This window comes from Nestor notabilis, unplaced genomic scaffold (assembly GCF_000696875.1).
Source record: "Nestor notabilis isolate BGI_N333 unplaced genomic scaffold, ASM69687v1 scaffold905, whole genome shotgun sequence".
Lineage (NCBI taxonomy): Eukaryota > Metazoa > Chordata > Aves > Psittaciformes > Psittacidae > Nestor > Nestor notabilis.
Genome location: NW_009930546.1, coordinates 36636 through 56921, shown reverse-complemented (window position 1 = coordinate 56921; position 20286 = coordinate 36636). Strand labels below are relative to the sequence as shown.

Here is a 20286-nt window from a genome sequence, read left to right as displayed (position 1 = left end):
TCCCCCCCCCGAATAATTTGAGCGCACCCTGAAGAGTTATCTCCTGAAGTAAATGGGTGGAAGTCTTTTGTAAAGGAACATTTTTACCTGGATGCTTTATTCCAGCTTTTTTTTTTTTTTTTTTTTTTTTTGCTTTTTTTTTTGAACCCCTCAATTTTTTCCTGCAGTAATGCAGGTGTGCTGAAATTGCCACATATACATTTCTATGTGGTTTAAGCATGTTTTGTAGCCCACTTCCCCCTTTTAGAAATGACCTGATTTCTGTGAACTAGGAAAGCTTTTTGGGCTCCTGGTGCAGAACTGCTGTGTTTTGTGAGGGAATAGAAATGGTGTATACTTTGGTGCAGTGTGGTTGTATGGTATCATGTCTTTGGGCTGCTAGATCTGAAAATAGGATTTTAAGTGCTTAGTGTTTCTGGCTTACTGTAACATTGGAAGTCAGTTTTCTACAATTAGTTGGCATGTATTTTGCATCAGAGATCAGTGTATGTATTTTTGTGGTATGCGCCTTATTCAGTTTGCTATATCCAGAAGTCACATTTTTCTGAGTTAACAGCACATCTTCAGTCTCCCTTTCAGATTTCAATCTTCCCTTTTGTGAAGTTTTCCTCAGGAACTGCTTTTGACCTTTAAAATTTTTCTCTCTCTTACATCAAAGGTCTAAGACTTGTGACAAAACTTCTCGCCAATTTAACTGATACTCATCTTTCATTTGTTCCAAATGTATCCGAGTGTTTCTTTGCTCAAAATGGATTGTATTAACCATGTCTCACTGCCTTCTCCAGAGGCATGTGCATGGTTTTCAATTCTGTTTTCAGGCAGCTACGTTTTTTTCCTAGTGTTTGTATATACTATTTTTAAAAATAAATACTGTTCACAAATCTGTTTTCTGGCTAATGTTTAAGACCAAGTCATTAGCTACATTTAACTTAGTCATCAGTTACATATTTTTATCCTGTTGTTGAGGACCACTTTTCCCCTTTTTTTCCCCAACTATTAACTGTTATGAGATAAGAGATGCTTTAAAATATGGTTTGCTGGGTGGCATATGCTGTAAATTGCCTACTGCAGTAATAGATGCTTGTGTGGCAAAAATGGGCATCTTTGCTTTCTAGCTAAGTAGGTTCTTGAAGTAACTGCATTAGGAATAAATTTAAATTAAGAGAAATTTAAGTCTGCAAGACTTTCTTTAAAGAGAACATTGACAATTCATATGGTGCTTAGTAATTTTTTAAAGAAAATCTTACAGACTTTTGAACGTTGTAGACTTCTGAACTGCTGCAACTGCTGGTTTTGCTCCCTTCACCAGGTGGATTTTGTGTGCATCTGACACAGGTATGTACTTTTTCTGAGCAGTGTCAGATACCTATTTAAAAAAAATCTACTATGATGCAAGGACTGTACATACTGTGATCTAAAACTGAATCCTGAGCACTTACCAATAAAAAGACCTCGAGACCAAAAAAGCCAGTTTACAGTTGCTATTTAAAAATGCAGATTCACAAGTTTGATATTGCAGGAAAAACCTTTGTTACTGAACTTGGGAATTTAAATCCTGGGTTAAAAAACCCCAAACAAGTAATTTCTGCATCTTGTCGGTCTGTGTCCAAGAGCAGGGTTTGGTTTTAGTCTAGAGGGTCCCTAGCTCAGGTTGTTGGGTCAGTTGGGTATTTGCAGAAAGCCAAAGTTTACCTGGGAATGGTCTAGCAGACTCTTGGGTTTAGTGTACGTTTTTAGGGCATGTGGGTTTCGTAAGGTACTGGGAACGAACACTGAACTTCTACTGTAGGAATTCTGGTTTCTTGAACCTTTACAACTTGGAGAAAATGATTTTATGATTAGATTTTAATTTTGTATGATTTAGCATGCATTTCTTGCGTCTTCTCTGTAGGCTGCTTGATTGTATCCAGTGTCTCATCTCAGTGTCTTGCTTAGCTGCTTTAGCAGTGCTTGTTCCAACTATGTAATGATACTGTAACCTTTCTCATCACCTGAATTAGTGCCCCCTCTGAGAGGGATTGGTCAAAAGTCATTTAGATTTATTATTTGACAAATGGAGTAATTTTGCTGTGTAGATTTCACTGACAGATAAACAATGCACCTGTCTCCAAGGATTTGGCTTTTCTGTCTTTACTTAAACTGTAGCAGCAGGCTGAAGTAAAATACATCTGTCTCTGCATATGGCTGTATGCACTGACAAAAAAATTCCATGGTTACGTTGAATTTGTAGAATTTCAAGTAGAACTTGAACTAGGGCAGTTCATAGAACTCTCCCTGGGCAGGAAGTATCTGACAACATGACTTTGTTCTTTTCTTAAATAGCAGCAAGTTTCCTTAAAATGGATTGGCATATAAATGTATGTAAAGTTATCTTAAAAATGTGATGTGCTATGTTCTTCTTCAAGCACACATTTCTTCCAAAACTTTTTGAAGAAATCAGAAAAAGGAATGTCGAATTCTGCACTCAAATCATAGTAATTTGTGGTTTAGTTGATGATGTCAGGTGGGTTTACAGGAGCAGCAAGGAGATGAAATTGTGGTCTAAACCAAGTTTTTCATTAAAAAGTGCAAGTTAGGTACAGTACAAGTTACTTTCTCAAAACCAGACCAGGTTATTTTCTTTTATTGGTGGTTGCGAGGTAGGTCAGAGGAAGATTTCGCTTTTTTTTTACTTGATGGTGTAAAACACCTCTGTACTGTACCTTTCGGTGCATCTCCGTACCAGATGTAAGTAGAGTTTTGAACTGTATCTGTTTGCAGAATCATGATTTACTGTTTTTTTGCGTTGTAGAACTCCCAAATACAAATGAATAAAAAAATCTCTCTTGGAACATACTCATGCTGTGTTAATGAACTAGAATAATCAAATTCACAGGTTTTATTTTCTTTTTTCAGAATTATAATAAAAAATAAAATTTTGGCAAAATGCTGGTGTCTGGCTTGTTCAGTTAAAATTCTGCTGAAGCTAAACTGCCTTTTACATATTCCTGAATATAATTTCAGGATCCCATGGGAATTACTGCTTCAGGATAAAGAAGTCTGATCTGCTGACGTCTGTATTTTTGTTTACTTGTACATAAATTCAGCATCATTTTTTGGTTTTGCTCAGGAGTAATGTTGAGCAAACTTAAGTCAGTAATACTCAGAAAACTGACTCGACTTTTTGGTAATTGCGTATGTTAATTGCATCATTTCAGAGTGGTCATTAACTTGACAATGAAGTGAACTTTACTCTTTTCTTGAAACTGATCTCTTATTGCTTCTAAAATGAAACTGATTCTGTGTGTGCACATAGAAGTGCTCCCTTCATATCTGCATGTACTCATTCTTTGCCCAGCAGTACAGCAGACAGCAGGGCATCTCTAACTTTCCCTGTGCACAGTTGTCTACAATTTGTCAGACTCCTAACTGAAATGCCATTCTTACTATTTAACAATAGCACAGACCATCAATAAGTAACTTAAGGTGGTCTTATGGGAATTTCAGTGGCATACATAGGGTAGTCTTGGGAATAAAAGTACTACTTTAGAGACTTTGCACTACAGTTAAAGGTAGCTCAATGAAATCTATACAAATAGCAATATCTTCACAAGGAAACTGTTAAGTGTGTGACTTGAGCATTTTGGAATTAAGAGTGACAAAATTTCACCTTACTTGGGTCATCAGTGATGGCAAGACTTGTTCATACCTTTGCATTATTAAGTAACAAGGTGAATAGGCAGGGGCACAAACAGTAGCTCTGAAATTCCCCCTTAAGTAATGTCAAAAACATTAAACATACCCTCTCCTAATTCTTTCACTCAGTCTTTTCCATATGATTACATCACTTTTGTTACCCTAGAACAGCTACAGTTTTGTGTTCCAGAATCACAAACATTGAATTTTCACGATGTTTTTTCATTGATAAACACCTATCATCTGTAGCTTTAAATACTGGGTTTTGAAGAACTTTGAATGTGATAATGAAAGCAGTTTGTTATAAATACGATTTTCTTCTGAAGTGGCAAAAATTCATCAACCAGAGTCTACTAAAATTGGTATTTCTGTTGGTAGTACTTTGGGATGAGTATGACTTAAACTTGCAGATTATTGAGACTTAATGAAATGGAGACTTTTTTTCTAGAGCAAGAATTGATGTGTTTGACACCAGTGTTTGAGTAGGAATTAGGATAACTTAAAAAAAAAAAAGTAGAACGTGCGAGGTCCTAATTTTAGGACTTCATTATATGTTGAATGATAAGTTATTGCTTCTTTAGAATGATTCTTGTTTATACTTGTAAAATACTCATGTTTATACCTGGTTGTTACAGCTAATAGTGACATCGTGCATTCGAGATGGTGAATTGGACTTTGAACAACAAATGTTTGGTTGTTTTTAAAAACATCTCTGCCTGAAGTTGTGTGCTACTGTGATGTGCTGACACGTTTTGTGTCTTTGTGTTTTTTGTCTTGCATGGGTTTTAAGTATGTCCTTTTTAGCTGTGTGTTCTACTTTTGTTTTTTGCATGCTTCAAATTACCAAGTTTCTTGTAGTGAATAAGTTCAGGTCTTGTCTGGGTTAGCAGGGAAGTAAGGAGGCAGTGCTTCCTCTATTTCTTGCAGGGAACAGAGTTAATATCAAAGTCTTAATGCTCTAGACTGTTGCCCAAATAACATAATACAGAATAAGAATTCTCAGTTGCTGTTGTGGAAGTGGTGGTGAAGACTTCAGTATCACACTTCCACTTTGGATTATATAGGGCCTGATGACCTAGGATTTTGGAAGCAGTAGTTGCGATGATGAATCTAGACCTTTTTCAGGCTAATGTTGGGTTTTTTTGCCCCTTTGTTTTGCATCAGATTAGGAGGCTTATTTAAATTAACTCTACATTTTAAGTTAGGAAAGTGGTTTGGCAGAGTTTGCATTACCATTGGATAATGGTGGCTTCAAAGATGATCTACATGGAAAAGCCTTCTCCTTAATGGGCTTTAATGGTAAGAATAAATCTGATCTCCATAATGTTCTATAGCAAAGTTCTCTCACACCCACCTGGTAAGAATGTTAGAGTTTTTGTCTCTTAGACGTGGTTCCCTCCTGCAGTGAAACTATCTGAACCTGTCTCAATTTTTTGCCATTGCAGAGACCTTGGGAAATGATGACTTTATTAGCACTTACTTGGTTTCAAGTCTGCTTCATCTTTGCGTCTGCATTTTCATGGATACCAGAGAACTGTCTTGTGAGACACTGTCTCCTTATCTTGTTCTGTCTTCTTTTATTTGTGTGTTTTGAGTTCTGGGTGTGGGGGTGTTTTCTGTGTTTCTGAGCATTTCAGACAACACGTTTTAGGGCCTGTAATGCTGGTGCTTGACTGCAAGCCCAAACAGCAGGTTTCTCTGCAATATTGCTGTCTCTTCTGGGCACTTTCTTTGTTACATCAAGGCCCTGGTCAATTCCTAAAGAGCTTTCATGGTGCCATTGCAAGGAAGAGACTGACCTCAGCAGCTTATCATTATTCTTTGTCTGAAAGTGTAGCAAGGGTGTTATGACTTCTGTGTAGTCCAACATCCTCTATGGCTCCTGTCAACCCTGTCACATGCACACTTTGTGTTCAGTGTCCTGTATTAAGCCTTGTCCACTTGTTTCATTGTGAGCCTAATGATTGTGATATAATTTGATCCACTGATAGGTTTCTTGAGCCCAGAAACATTTGTGCAAAAAGGTGACTGTTCAGCAGCTTTCTAATTTGGTATGTCTGTGTTCTGGCTATAACATAATAAATGGGATGCAGGGACAGGAACTGTAAAGTCTTTTACCTCTCTCTGCAAGATCAGCAATGAAGTAAGCACTAGAGTAAGTTGTTGTCTTGCATGTCTAGTGTGCAGGGTTCTTCAGGCATCGTGGTTCACATGTGATGCTGTTTCTGCAGGTGTATCAACTCTTCTGAGGCTGACTGCTTCAGTGCCTTGAGTCTTGAGGGTACAGCACATGAGTAAAGCGTTCTTGCTATTTTGTAGCACATGGGCAAGTTCTTAGAAAACTAGTGGTGTTCACTGCAGCCTGTTTGCTAGAAACAGGTAATTCCATATTGACGGAAATGCCTGTTCTATGCTGAAAAGTGAATAGAGGTCTGTTGTCTTAATCCAGACGAGAGAACACGACTGAATCATGACTGTAAGCTAGAAAGCGTGCAAAAGAAACTAGCATGTGCTACTTGAACCCACATGTTGATTTCTTTGCGAAATAGGTAGTATAGATATATTTTCCTTGCATTCTAAGCAAGGAAATCTTTACCTTGCCTTGCCTGCTTTGAGAGCTGTTACATCCCTGGTGCTGCCAGGTGCTCTTGCAGTAACACTAGCTTGAAATAAATACTTCAGCTCATTTGAAAACTGATCACTTGATAAGGCTTCCGTGTCTTATTGACTTAAGGATTTTGATTGCACACTCTGAATCTGTACTAGTTTAAAGTCCATTTTGGTGCCGGGTGGGTTTCCAACCCAGGCTGGCAGGTTCCTTGCATCTTGCAGGTCAGACACTGTCAAAGGCAGACTTCTTGGAAGTAGGGTCCAAACCTAAGAAAATAATCTATAGCATGCAACACAAACTAGAACACTGATTTTTTGAAGTTGCTTTCTCACAGTTTAGGGTGCAGTTCATACTACTTAATCCAGTTTAACTGGACTGCTACTGAAAGCAATGCTCCTGCTCCATCTCCTGTCTTTTCTGATCCACTTCCTCACTACAGATCTAATGTAGCCAGGGCAAGTCAAGCCAGTTTCCTGACTCTACAAAAAGCGCCTCAGTGGTAGAGTTCCTAAGAGGAATTATTATATGCCTTTGGATGTTGAGACTACCTTAGGTTAAGACTTTCTGATCACCTGCTTAGATGTTGTTTTGTTAAGGTACTTTCCTTCTCTTTCCTTTGAATCTTAGGTGGCAGTAGTAATCTTTTCTATATCTTCTTGTTACCCATGGAAAGAAACACACTAACAATACCAAACTAACAGAATGTGGGATCGCTCTGTGTCACTCTATGGAGATCAAGATTTAGCTTTACCACTTAATGTCTGCATATTACTGATGGTTTTGAGCTCCTAGACCAGATACTGGCTGTTCTATTGCATCCCAATTTTTCTGTGTCTGATTTTACATTAAGACCTCTAGGGTTCATGAATCAGGTAGACAAACGTTTGCGGGACTGATCTGCCTCCTTCACCTTCCCATGAGCTTTATTTTGTTAGTAAGAAATCTGTGTGCGTAACCTTAATGAAACAGAATACAAGGCAAGCAGTGGACTCGGCATACGGACTCGTCAGTCAGTTCCCAGAGTAGTTATCACCATTGTTTTAGGCTATCCTTTGGCTTTTGTGTATGTGCTATTATTTTCATATGGTCTATGAGCTGTCTTGCCCAGTCTTGTCAGTTTTGGGATTGGTCATAGGTAGGAATCTCTGCCGTGGGCTTTAGGGTACCTATTTTATGTAGAAGATAGTGAAATGGTTTTTCAAGTGTTGCTATAGATACACAAAGACTTACTGATCTTTATAGTCTTCTGAGACTGTTTATGTTTCAGTCCTGCATCTGAAAACTTTGGCTTCCCGGCAGTTGACTAGAAACGTAACTTCCATAGTTGACCAGAGAACTGGGTGTTTACCCAGTTTTGTTATCTACTGGTTGAAGAAGACTTTGAAGTTTTGGTTTTGGGAAAGACTTAAAAAAAGAGCAAACTCACACCAGAATATTGCATTTTTGGTATTTAGTACTCAAGCCTTTGGCTTGTAGCTGGTAGTATTCTTCTGTGATGAATCTTCTGTTGTATAATCTTTAGGATTAAAAATCCTAACAAGTTAGTCTTATGGAAAGAACATTTATGTTTTTTGATGTAAATAACTTATCTGTAAAGAACTAATCTGATTGGGATTATCTCTCAACCATTTAGTTCTGGTTTGGTTTTTGTTTGTGTGTGGGGGTTTTTTTTGGGTTTTTTTGAGGTTTTTTTTTTTTATGTAGCTATTGATTTGTTGTGTTTTGAGACAGTAATAAGAATTAAAATCACTTAGAGGTTTTTAATGGCGTTTTTCTTCTTGACTGTGGGTGGCACAGAATGACCAGCCCCAGGAGCTCAGGTAGCTTGTACCTGGATACTCCAGTTGGATATGAGTGAGTAAGCCTTAAAGTTGGAATTACTTTCTCAATTATAAGTAAGGGGATTTTCAAAAAGAATGAGGCCTTCAGAGAAGCAGATTAATATTTTCATGTGAAGAAAGATGAGCAAGTCTTTTGTCTCTCAAACCAAGAATTACATTGTCCCTCCTTTGCAGTGTTATCCGAAATCATCTAAAGGGGTCTTTCAGAGAAAATATTCTGTGGTCGTTTGAAAACAAGTTAGTTCTTCATATTTAGATGTTTACTGATCACTTTCCAAGTGGTTTTGTGAAAGGCTTAATATGCAGTGGTATGATCTGGGGACAGGAGTAGTGATTTTTCTTTTGGTGCTCGCCCTGTCCTGGAAGTTGTATCTGTTCAAGAGCAGAAGTTCTTTCCTCAGCTACAGTCACTCACATAACTGGTCTTTGAGCTGTGGGTTCATCTTTGCTTCCACAGCTGTTTCCGTTTGCAGACAGGAGGTTGCTGTTTGCTGCCATTATGGTTATGTTGTAGGTGCAGGGTTTGTGCTGGCTCATGTTCTTCCCAGACGCTTAACTTTCAGTTTCACTTTTGGTTGTTCCTCATTGTTCCTATGATTCCATGATTAAGGAGAACTTTTTTTTTTCTGGATAGCAGAATAACTTGTGAATTACTGATCATATTTTGTACTTCTACCTCACTCATGGGCTGTTCGTCAGAGTTGTTCTGAGTGTAGTGCTTCAACATTTGCTTGTTAAAGGTATCCTAACAGGCATCTTAAGAAGATGTTTTAAACTGTTGTGGGTTTTTGTTTTGGTTTTTTTTTTGGGGGGGGTTGTTGGGTTTTTTTTGGTTTTTTTTTTTTTTTTGTTTTTTTGTTTTTTTTTTTTTTTATTGCTTTCTCCATTTCCATGATCTACCTTCTAACTTGAAGGTCTCTTCCACTGTAACTCTTCTCGTTTCATCAATATTTAATTCTTAAGCTAACCACTGAGTACTGTAAGGTTTTTTGCAGGTGGAGGGGTTGTTATAAGTCTACTGATACAAACTCTTAAATTCATCATTTTAAATGGGGGACAACTTGGACAAAGCTTTATTCTTCTGGTTCATCCTTCACTTCTGAATTTTTGAAAAATAGCAGTCATGCTAAGGAATACCAGTGATGTAAATTAAAGTTCAGTCCTTAGTATGTGTTGCAAAGCGTAACTTTTAGCACAAGATTTACATTAATGAAGAATGGCCTGACTGATTTGAATAGTTTAAAACATAGTTCTTTAGTGGGAATTTATCATTCTGTCTCTGGTGCTTTGCAGTAATGAATATATAAATGGAGTTACAGTCTCTGTTGTGGTATACCTGTGTTCTTGCCAACCTCATACTATATTTTCAGAGTTCTTAAGTCGTGATCTTATCTGTGATAACAGTTGCATAGTTGTAGAAACTCTGTTAGTACTGGAGTTTGGCAGTTTGGTATGGTATCGTGTGAAACATTTTAAACAGATTTCTAATGCTCCTGAGCTTTTCTGACTTACAGGCTGTTTAACTGTAGTATTTTTCCATTAATATTTGGACCAAGTCATCTTACAAGCCTTTCTAGAATTCAGTGTAATTGAGATTTTCTTTTAAATGCTGTTGCTCAGATAATGAGTAGTATTTTAGGTCATTGCTGGATCTGGAGTTTTTGAAAGTGGAGTGCAATACCTCCTACAGAGCATGCATGAAATGACCTTTTTGGCAGAAGTGGTGCTGAAATGTTCTAATAACAAAGATTAAATCCCCTCTTCTTTACTAGATATTCCTTCAAATACTAAGTTTTTAGATATGTGTAGCAACATCACATGGTAGCTCAGCTTTTAGCCATAACCTTTTTAGGTTATGTTTGTTTTAACTACCATAGATTAACATACAGCTCAAGGTGCATGCCCCTTCTGCGGACATGAGAACTTCTTGTTTTCTTGAGCAAACTATTCTGCTGCTGTCCAATATTCTTGTTTCTATATATCCCAAATAGTAATCTTTCTCCACTTGGTTACCTTGGTGATTGCTTTGCATAGGCTCCTGAGATGTGAATTTGATTCTTTCATCTTGGTGGGGGTTTTTTTTCCGCACCTTTGTGGCCAGGAGGGTTATATGATTGTTTTCTGATAGTGTTCCTTGTGGGAAGATACTGACTGTCCAGTGAAGTTTAATGGAATTTTGCAATTCTGTGCCCCCAAAAAAACAACCCCCCTCCCATACCACCACACCCCCTGCCCCCTCCCCTCCTCCAATCCACACAAAACCAAACCAAAAAAACCAAACCACCCAAACCCCACAACTAAACCTCTATTTATTATTTTATACATAGTAGACATTTTTTGGAAAACTATGTATTAGTTATATTTGTTCCAAAAGTGACAGGCTTCATGGAAAGTTAAGAATAAATAACAGTGGTTTCCTATCAACCTTGTAAATTCTTTATAATTGTTGTCTAATTCCTTTGGCTAACTGTGGGGTTTTAATACAGGTTTTTTCTTTCTTTCCTTCTCAAATTTCTCATGTTGAGAGATGATAATCTGAGCTACCCGGTGATCTTTCAACACAAACTGTTGTAGGAGAGTGAAGCAGAATGGTCTTCTCTAGTTTAGACTGTAAAGTTTAGAAATTACTTTTACCATGACAAATTGGATAGCTTTCAGTAATGACTGATCTGGGAATTTTGCTGGAACGTAAAAGGTCAAGTTTTGCTAGTTACTTGAAATAGAAAAATAAAAACTAATGAAGAAGGTTTTTCTTAAAGATGCTGCTGATTGCTCTGACCTCTTGTAAAATTCGGTTTGTTTTTTTTTTTTTCCCCCCAGATTTTGGCTCACTCTTTGATCTGGAACATGACTTGCCAGATGAACTGATCAGCTCCACAGAACTGGGACTCACCAATGGTGGTGACATTAATCAGCTGCAGACCAGCCTTGGCCTAGCACAAGATGCTGCCTCTAAACACAAGCAGCTGTCTGAACTTTTGCGGGCTGGTAGCTCCCCAAATCTCAATATGGGGGTAGGTGGCCCTGGCCAAGGCATGGCCAGTCAAACTCAACAAAATAGTCCTGGAATGGGAATGTTAAATAGCATGGTGAAAAGCCCCATGGCACAGGCTGGGTTGACTTCTCCCAATATGGCGATGGGTGCAAGTGGACCAACCCAGGGTCCTTAAGCCCACTCCACAGCACGAATGATGCCGACAGTAAACAGTCCAGTTAACCAGCCTGGCATGGGAATGAACACAGGGATGAATGCTGGCATGAATCCTGGGATGTTGGCAGCAGGTAACGGACAGGGAATGATGCAGGGGCAAGTCATGAACGGTTCAATTGGAGCAGGCAGAGGACGACCTAATATGCCATACCCAAACCCAGGAATGGGTAGTCCTGGTAATTTGTTGGCCGAGACACTGCAACAAGGCTCTCCACAGATGGGAGGACAGGCTGGATTGAGAGGGCCACAACCTGGAGCTATGAACAAGGTAAGACAAGCTAAACTTGACTTTATTACCTTCCTTTTTGTTGTTGCCTTTGGTTAGACTTATTCCTCTGCGGTCTGGGTTCTATAGAATAAGGCTTTTTTTCTTATAAGAATCCTGGATCATGTGGTAAATAGCTTATATGCTGCTAAAGTGGAATTTGGAGCAGTCATGGGAGGCAAAAATTGAGTCTTTCACAACAAGTAAGACTATTGCTAGATTAAAAAAGTCTTGTAGAAATCTTGTGGCAGTATAGTTTATCAGCAAAACTGGAAATTAACATGTTTGTGTTTTGTTCTGTTTTATGCATCATCCACAAATGTACTTTCTCAGCTAATGTGATGCTGGTATTGAATGTGGTGGGAATCCATCAGGACCTTTTAGATGTGGTGATGCTCTTTTCTGTGTGACATTTAATGAGAGTACTTGTCTGAAATCAGCTGAATGTGTATGTTGTAGCAGATGCTAAGAGGCACATGCAGGTTTGAATAGACTTAGCACACTGTATGTGCTAAGACACATACATGGGTCTTTTAAGAAATAGGTATGTGAGTTAAGGATGGAGAATGAATGCGTGCGTAGACACCTGAAGACAAATGTTGGGTTCTTAAAAGACTGTTAAACCAACTTGGTTCTAGTTTTAAACTTCATAAAGACTTTGTCTATAGGAGAGTAAACCAGAAAGCTGGAGGAAAAAACTATTTTTTTTTATGCTGGAGAGGGAAATGTGCTTATGGGGTTAGGTGATTGGAAGAAAGCTGTTGTCATGAGACACTGAGAAGCAGAGAGAAGACCTAGCAGTTTAAGTGACAAGGAGTTGTCTGCATTGAATTTTTGTCGTGCACAATTAGCTTTTTTAGGGTAGGGAGCCACTTAAATATGTATTTTCCAGTTTTCAGTGTTTTGGTCAAAAGCCTAGAAAATACTTTAATTTTTCAGTTCACTTTAGGGGTGGTATTCTGTTTCGTGGCTAATGAGGGGGAAGTTTCTTCCAGCGTGCTTTGCAATACCTAAATAGATCTATCTTGGAGTGCCTGAAGTCCACTTGAAGGACTTGGAATGATAAGTAACATAGTCTTTTAATGTATTTGAAACATAAATGTAAATTGTGCTGTGTATTAATGGTTTTGATATGCTTTAATATAGTAAATAAAATTGTCTTGTGAATGCTATTTAATTGTAAAGTTCATAAGCTGTTTGCTTAAGCTCAGTGTGCTAACAGTGGTTCTGATAGATATCTATATGTATGTGTCCAGTAATGTGTGACTTGGTCATGTTAGATATTTTTGCCTGATAGGAAAGTTGTTGCAAAGCTCCATTGCTACGGTAGAAAATTTGTATGCAGTTTGCAGTGGAAATAAGTATGTAACTACTTAGAAGTATTCTTGTAATTGGAATAACATGATATTTCATTCATTATTCATTGGCTGTAAAAAAAAAAAACCACAATTTATTTTGATCCTCAGAAAGCTGTATTCAGAGGTCAAAAATTGATGTACTGGGTGAAATGCAACTTCTTAACCCTTACCAGAGCTCTAGGATTACGTACTGTAATCTCATTTAGCTAGGAGAAGTAAAGGAAGAACACAAAATCAAGCTTTTGGCTGATGTAGCCCAAAATTAAATTTTCTTCTTTGCTTACTTAAATTCTAAAATGTGCTGTACATCAAAAGTAAGAACATTTTGTGCCTTTGGGAATACTCAGACCAAAACTTCTGGGTTTTAGTTTGCAGACCCAGGCTGGTTAAAAATACTTCAGAGTTCTTTGATTGTTGATTAAAAAAAAAACTGTTGACTTTGAGTTTAAGTGTGGTGGGTATAGCCCTTGCACAGGAGTTGAAACTGCCGGATGAGAGAGAACAGTCTGAAATGGAGGCTGAAATTCCAGAATGTCTTCAATTGGTTTGGTTCTTGGCAGGGAGCCTGTGTTTCACTTCATGCACTGGAGTTAGCAAAATCTGACAACAGTCATGTCTGACCGTTTTCTCCCTCCACCCATCTGCTTTTGTGTTTTCCCACCTACAAATCTTCAAAAAGTAGATGAAAACAGAGGACGCTCAGCAGTTGTTTTAAAAAGCCAGGTTGTTTGTTTTGGGTTTTTTTAGTTGGTAAATTTAGTGCCATGTTGCTGTTAATGTGGGAGTTTGTGTAATAACTTCTGTAGGTTTCCTCCATTGCTGCAAAAAATGTGCATTATCCAGGAGCTGTCCTTCACTAGGAGAAAAAAAAACCAGACCAGACACTTTGGTTGTGTTCAGCTTCATCATGTTACCTTGCCAAAGTCAGCTCCTTTAGGTGATGAGAAGGGTTGCCTCTGCGAGTTCCATCTCGGTAAAACAGAGGTGTGTTGTCTGCAGTGGTTTGTACTGAGGAATAGCTTAGGTTTCCTGTGCTGTGAACTAATCGGGAGGGAGAATGTTATACCCCTCTAAAAGTAAAGATGAACTCCAAGTGGCTTGTCAACTTGGAAAGCAAAATTGGTTACATTTCTGCTTTGTTCAGTTGTCCTGTGGAGCTACTGAAGTGTTTTCTTCCTCTCCTCCCAAAACACTGGCAAGCAATAGTGGAACACCTGCTTTACACATTAGCCATGTACTTCCCAACCTTTCTAGGTGTGCATGTTGTTTTTTAGGACTCAATCTCAAATGTCAATGTAAATGATGGATTTGGGGTCACCTGGTATACATAAAAATTCTACTGTTATAATGTGCCACTTACATCCTGTGGCCTAATGCTGTAGCTTTACGTATGCTGGAAGCAGCCACTGACATACAAAGAAGCAATTCTGTCTGTATGCCGTTTCTGTGCCAGTTACATGACAGACTGTGTTGAGGAACTAATCCAAACTTGAAACTCACATGATCGTTTAAAAACAAACAAAAAAAATTAATTTGAATTGTTTTTCTGGTTCGGTTTATGGCCCTCAGTTGGGAAGTTGGTGCTGATATTAGGGAGGGATCATCTTAAAGGAATTGATGTTGCCAGTCAGAGGAGGCGTGAACCTTGCTTTGGTGGCAGTACCAGCTTAAAAATGCCTGTGAAAGTCTAGCCTGAAAGGAACTGAGAAGTTTGTAAGGGAAAGGAACTGTCATAAGTTTTGCTTTCTTTAATAGCTTTTTGTTTTCTATGTGCTAGGTTGGGTGCAAGTTAGGAGGATGACAGACTTGCCTATTACTGTTAAAATAGAGGCTTGGAATTTGTTTGTAATGCCTTGATTCTTTCAGTGTTTAAGCATTTTGCGGGCTTTTTTTTTTTTTCACTAGATAGTTTTACAGCTTGGATTAATTGAAAAGTAAACATCAAATTCAAGATCTGTATTAGGTTGAGAAGAAATTCATGTTTCCTGTTTGGATTCTTCATTAGCAATTGTATCTACTTAAGTTTGTTGTTCCACTAGGTTCTGTCGAGAGTGTCCAGTTACAGTCTTATTGTCTAGCCTCTTATTAGAGGAGGAGGGCATTTTGTGTTGTGTATTTCTATATTGGCAGTGCTGTATCACAAAGTGACTAAGTGACCTGGCCTTTAGGTCACTGAGATTTCATTTCCTACTGATTCAAGAAACATTGCCTTACTCAAGTAAGGAAATGGATATGAAGGCAGTTCAGATTAGTAAGAGCATTACTACTACCTCTGGTATGTATTTCACTCGCATGTGAAATTATATGAAATGTTTAGAGTTGCAGTAGTAATTTGTCATTTGACTTACTGTTGAGATATATACAGACTTCTCTCCAATTATAATGGATACACTTGGTTTCATTGGTTTGACTTCTGTTAAGTGTTCAAGGCTAGGTTGGACAAAGCCTTGGGCAACACGGTCTAGTGTGAGGTGTCCCTGCCCATGGCAGGGGGGTTGGAACTGGATGATCTTAAGGTCCTTTCCAACCCAACCCATTCTATGATTCTTAGAAGAGTCAATGTCAATATTATACAAAGACAAATGTAATTCTTCAGAATCTCTATAACTTCCTTTAAGTAAAACAATGAGGAATTTCAGAATAAAGTTTGTTCGAAGTGGCACAGACTGAAGATGCTGTCTCTCTCAAATTGTAAAATTAGATGATGTTGCTTAGTGTTAGCATATTCAGTGTTATATTTTCAGTAGGAGGTCAATGTTTTTGGTTGCCTATTAGCTGTTTGATTCAACAGGTAAAGTTAGTTGTGTGTTCTGGTCCTTTGCTTTTTCTTCTTCGGTGAAGCAAGGTGAAAAAATGGGAAATTGTCCACTTGATCCAAGTGTAAGGGAGGGGTATCTGTTTGTGAGGGAGAACTGGAGCAGTGAAGACTTGGATTTGAGTAGAAGTTTCTGGGGTGGTTAGGGGAATTCCTTGCACAGATGGCAGTGAAATAATGCTAGTGTCTTGCAATAGGTATCTTAAAACATTATGCAGTCAAGTGCAAAGAATAATGGCCAATAACAGTCCTTGGAAAGAATGCAGCGGATACCACTAGCAAAATTTTGTTAAGTTATGCCTGTGTCCAGTAATGCAGTAGAATGCCACTGTGATGAATGACAGATTCTTGGTTTTAAAGAGCCAGCTGGAATTTACTAAAACTAACTTTCCTGGTTTTGACTTCCACTTGTGAACATGTGTGATCTGGAAAGATATTAGATGCTATCAGTATGGTCTTAAACTAGTGCATGCACTGCAGTTACCCTGAGAGACATACATAGTTGATGCTGCAAATGTTGGATGATTTGAAAGAATGTTACTAAAACTAATATGAATTCTATTTCTTCTCCATGCTTACGTTTATCTCTTCATATCTTGGAACTGGCCATTGTTCAATGCTACTGCTGGTACCTAGTTGTCTTTCAAATCCTAGACTGTCAGTGAAGCAGTTGTTTTTATAGCAAAACAGCAGAATATTTTTAATGTCTGTGCACAGCTGTAACAGGTATTCCTCCTCAATTTGTACTCTATGGTATTGACAGTAGAATGCCAATCAGACTTCGTTACTACCAAACTGAAGATGCTTGTGTTTCATGGTTTTGGAGGCAGGAAGATTGTTTTCCACTATATGTAGAAGGTATTACCATTTGAGATTACCTGTGCCATCTATTAGCCATGCATTATCATCTTTTGCGGTTTTCCTTGTTCCCTCTTCTTTACTGTGCTGTGGATTTCTGTCTGCTCTTCCTTATGTCTAAGTCTTTGCATATGTGCTGAAAGTAAGTTAAGGCTGTGAGGAGAAGAACAACAGATGGCATGGATAAGAAGAGAAATGGGAAGAGCAGTGGAAGGAGGTGGCCAGGAAGGAGTGAGTAGAGGTTGCACTCACTGCCTTCTAGCTATGATTCAGTTGTGTACATTTTTGCATGGTATTGCAGATGAAGCCTTGTACTTGTCTCATGTAATGGTACTAACATCACATTTCTTTGGCTGGTTCTTCTGCACTTAATTGTTTATCTACCTTTCACTCCCAATAGAGCATGGATGTGATGATGAACTATGTCGGTCTTTCTGGTTGTTTCCTACTGATAAAATCATACAGGGTTATTTTTATCTTACTTCAGTAGCCATGAGTTCATCCATATCTTCCTGTTTGGAGTTTTCTTTTATCCGTATTTCTCAACATATCACAGGAAATGACGTGAACATGTTCCTGCTTCTTGTGCCATGGTCACATGGCCACCTTGTGCTAGGTGAAGAACCTCCCACATGACCCTTCACTAAGTCAAGAGTTGCATGCAGGTTGTTGGTGTCAGGTTAATGGGTCTGTGACAGCTAGACTGGGAGGCATTGCCATCAGCTTCAGCTGTGAATCTGGCAGGTGTCTGTTTCACCTGCACCAAGAGTGGCTGCTGATTTGTTCCAAGAGACCTGGGAACATTTGGGTTTTAGCATCCTTCTTAAATGTTGCTTGAGTCTGCGGTTTTTGGGGTCAGTTTGGCACGTTTGCCCTCCAACCTGGCCTGTGCCTCTCTGGTCTTTGCCTCTCCTGAGGACTGAGACAGGGAACTGAGGGTTACCTCTGTCAGGAGCAGGTGAGCTGGGCATGTAGTCTTCTGCTGCTAGGTCCCTGACTACAGCAGGTTGGAAGAAGTCCCCTTGGTGGGGTTGGATGATGGTTCTCAGCCCTAGGTAGAGTGGAGCCCTGTGTTTCTGCCATGGAGAGACAGCCTTGTTTGAGGGAATTGGTTTTATACCCCAAACAGTGCCAATTGTTCACGCTTAAGAAAATATCAGAGAACTTTTTGCTGGGACAACTTGATTAATACATTTGGAAAAGCCAGCTTGTGTCCAGCTGTGTGGCAGATACAAAAACTGCATGGTCAAACTTCATCCCTGAGATTCAATAGAAAAAGTCTGTTATGGGTGACATGGTAAAGGTGCTTTTTTTTTTTTTTTTTTTTTTTTTTTTTTATTTGTGTTGTGGGTGACTGTGTAAAGGTGTTTTTTTTTTTTTTTTTTTTTTTTTTTTTAAGTCTAGGTTTAGGGTTCTCCCCCTACAGCCAGGACAGAGCTGGCTCATCAGGCCACAGTTATTCTGAATCCTTTGCTATCAGTGTGTGAAGTCCCCACGATTGTCTGAGTTGGGCATCTTGATTTCTCCCTGTGACGCCAGGATGTGAAAATGTACCTTGAGCCTTCAATTCTGAATTATTTGGTTAGGGTTTTTTCCGAGGCTGATAGCAGTGTAAGTTGCAGAAGTTATATGAGAGCAGTGTTAGTGATGGCCAACATAGTCTGTACTTTAGGGTACTCTCAGGTGTCAGCTAACTTTGGGAGCTGTGATTGTTAACGAGCTTGAAAACTTTGCTTAGAAATTTCTGTGTTTGGGGATGTACCTGCTTTCAAAACCCTTTCTGGAGCCAAAGGGATCCAGGCTATCTTTCAAGACCTTGTTGTCTTAAGGAAATAATTCCCATGGTTAGTCCTTCACTAAATCTGAACAACCACTGGTCAATTTGAGGCAGCAGTGATGATGGGGAAGAGTCCTGGAAGTGTTTGCTGACTCCTTACATTTTTCTTCTCCCTTTTCCTTCTGCTCAACTTGCAAGCAAGATCCTATTAGTCTTCTGAGGGAGCAGCAGGAAGGGTTTGAGTCTTACCTGTCCTTTTTGTGGCAGCAGCTGGCTCATTGGTCACCCTGTGTGTGTTCATTGCAGTTGAGACACAGCAGGGGTAGTGTCAAAGGAGACAGAGGAAAGGAAGATGTTCTTGGCTCTGCCTGATCATTGCAGTTTATCTGCCATGTGTGGAGATTCTTTGCGTTGCTTTCTAATGAATTACTGCTCTGTGATTATGGTTATTCCTTGTTTGTGGAGGAGCGGTGCTGTCTTCAAGGGAATTCACTTGTACATCTTGGATGTCTAAACCGGCAGGTTCTTTAGTGAATTTTGTGTTCCTTTTCCTATAGCTTGGATTTGATCCTGCTTTACTTTGTAAATGCAAATTGTAGGCTGTTATAATGGATTGGCAGATGTTACAACCTGAAAGTGTTGTGACTAATCACAGGTAATTGCTGGGCATGTAGATTACTTCTCTGTAATAAGGAGAAGGTAAGGAGCAGAAACAAGGTGTTTCTACTAGGGGAGGATGCTTTGAGAATAAATGTAGGAATGATTGGAAACAAACCTACCATAGGAGCTTGTATACTTTTTGAATGCAGGAAAATGCCAAGACTTGAACCAGGAGGCATCAAAGGAGACTGAACATTGTCTAGTCAAATGCTAATGTGAATTGAAACAGTGCAGCTCTTTAAAGTACATTTGTGCCTTTATTATTATGAGTTATGGCTCTTGGAGGATTCTACCTGAGTAATGGTGAGAACTTGGTAATCTTAAAGATCTCCGCTTTTCCTACTCTTCTATAGCTAGTTGTTTTGTTCCTAGAAGGCCTGTTGAATATACATATAGATTGTATGATACAGGAATCTACATCGCCCCTGGATGAATGGTTCAGTAGATTTGTTTTCTTGTCTGCAAACATCTTCTTTGACCTCTAGTACTGCTCACTGCAAATGGGTTACTATGACTTTGTGGTTTTACCTATTCCTATGGTATATTCTTAAATAGAAAAAGGTTGTATACAGACATGCATTGTTACAGCTGTCTGGAGAGGAGCTGTGGGAGTGCTGACAGTTGGGTGGGATGTTTTGGGGATAAACCTTGCCGATATGAATGAAGGTGGTATTTGTCTTCATGTGGAGGTGCTGGGAGCAGGGGAATTCTCTCAGACTTGTGAGCTACGTAGCCCATCGTTCAACTTTGTGATTGGGAAAGCTGAAATGAGAAATCTGTTGGACAAAATCTTTATAAAAAGAAATAATCAGGCCAATTATGACCAGACTGACCTCAAAGTTTGGTAAGTTGGCTTCACTGTGTTTACAGGAGCTGTCTGGTTGAGAAGTTAATGTTGTGTGACGGGTTAAATACATGCACATGGACGAATAGGGAAGCATGTGGATCAGTATTGCATTGCAGCTGGTTCATGGCTGTGATCCCTCTTGCTTCTCTGAAGTATTCATTTGCCTTCCACAGTGTGAATTTAAGATGTGTTACTTGAACATTTTATCATTTTAATTCCTAGATGGGAATGATGAGCAATCCCAGCCCTTACGGCCAGCCATATAGTCAGAATACCGGGCAGCAGCTTGGAGCCAGTGGGCTTGGGCCTCAGATGCAGAATAAAGCTGCACTGCAGAATAGCTTACCACAGTTTCCAATGGACAAGAA

The 20286-nt window shown here is 39.0% G+C and overlaps 1 protein-coding gene across 1 annotated transcript in view; it reads left to right on the top strand.

Moving 5' to 3' along the window:
• The window catches only part of EP300 (E1A binding protein p300), a gene marked incomplete at its 3' end in the record, with an annotated part of 59876 nt that overhangs the window by 3598 nt on the left and 35992 nt on the right, over positions 1 to 20286 (top strand). Inside the window, 2 exon segments of the mRNA XM_010015441.1 lie at positions 10948 to 11606; positions 20141 to 20286. The exon segment at positions 20141 to 20286 is cut by the window's right edge and continues 61 nt beyond it. Coding sequence (XP_010013743.1) covers positions 10948 to 11606; positions 20141 to 20286 — 805 coding nt within the window.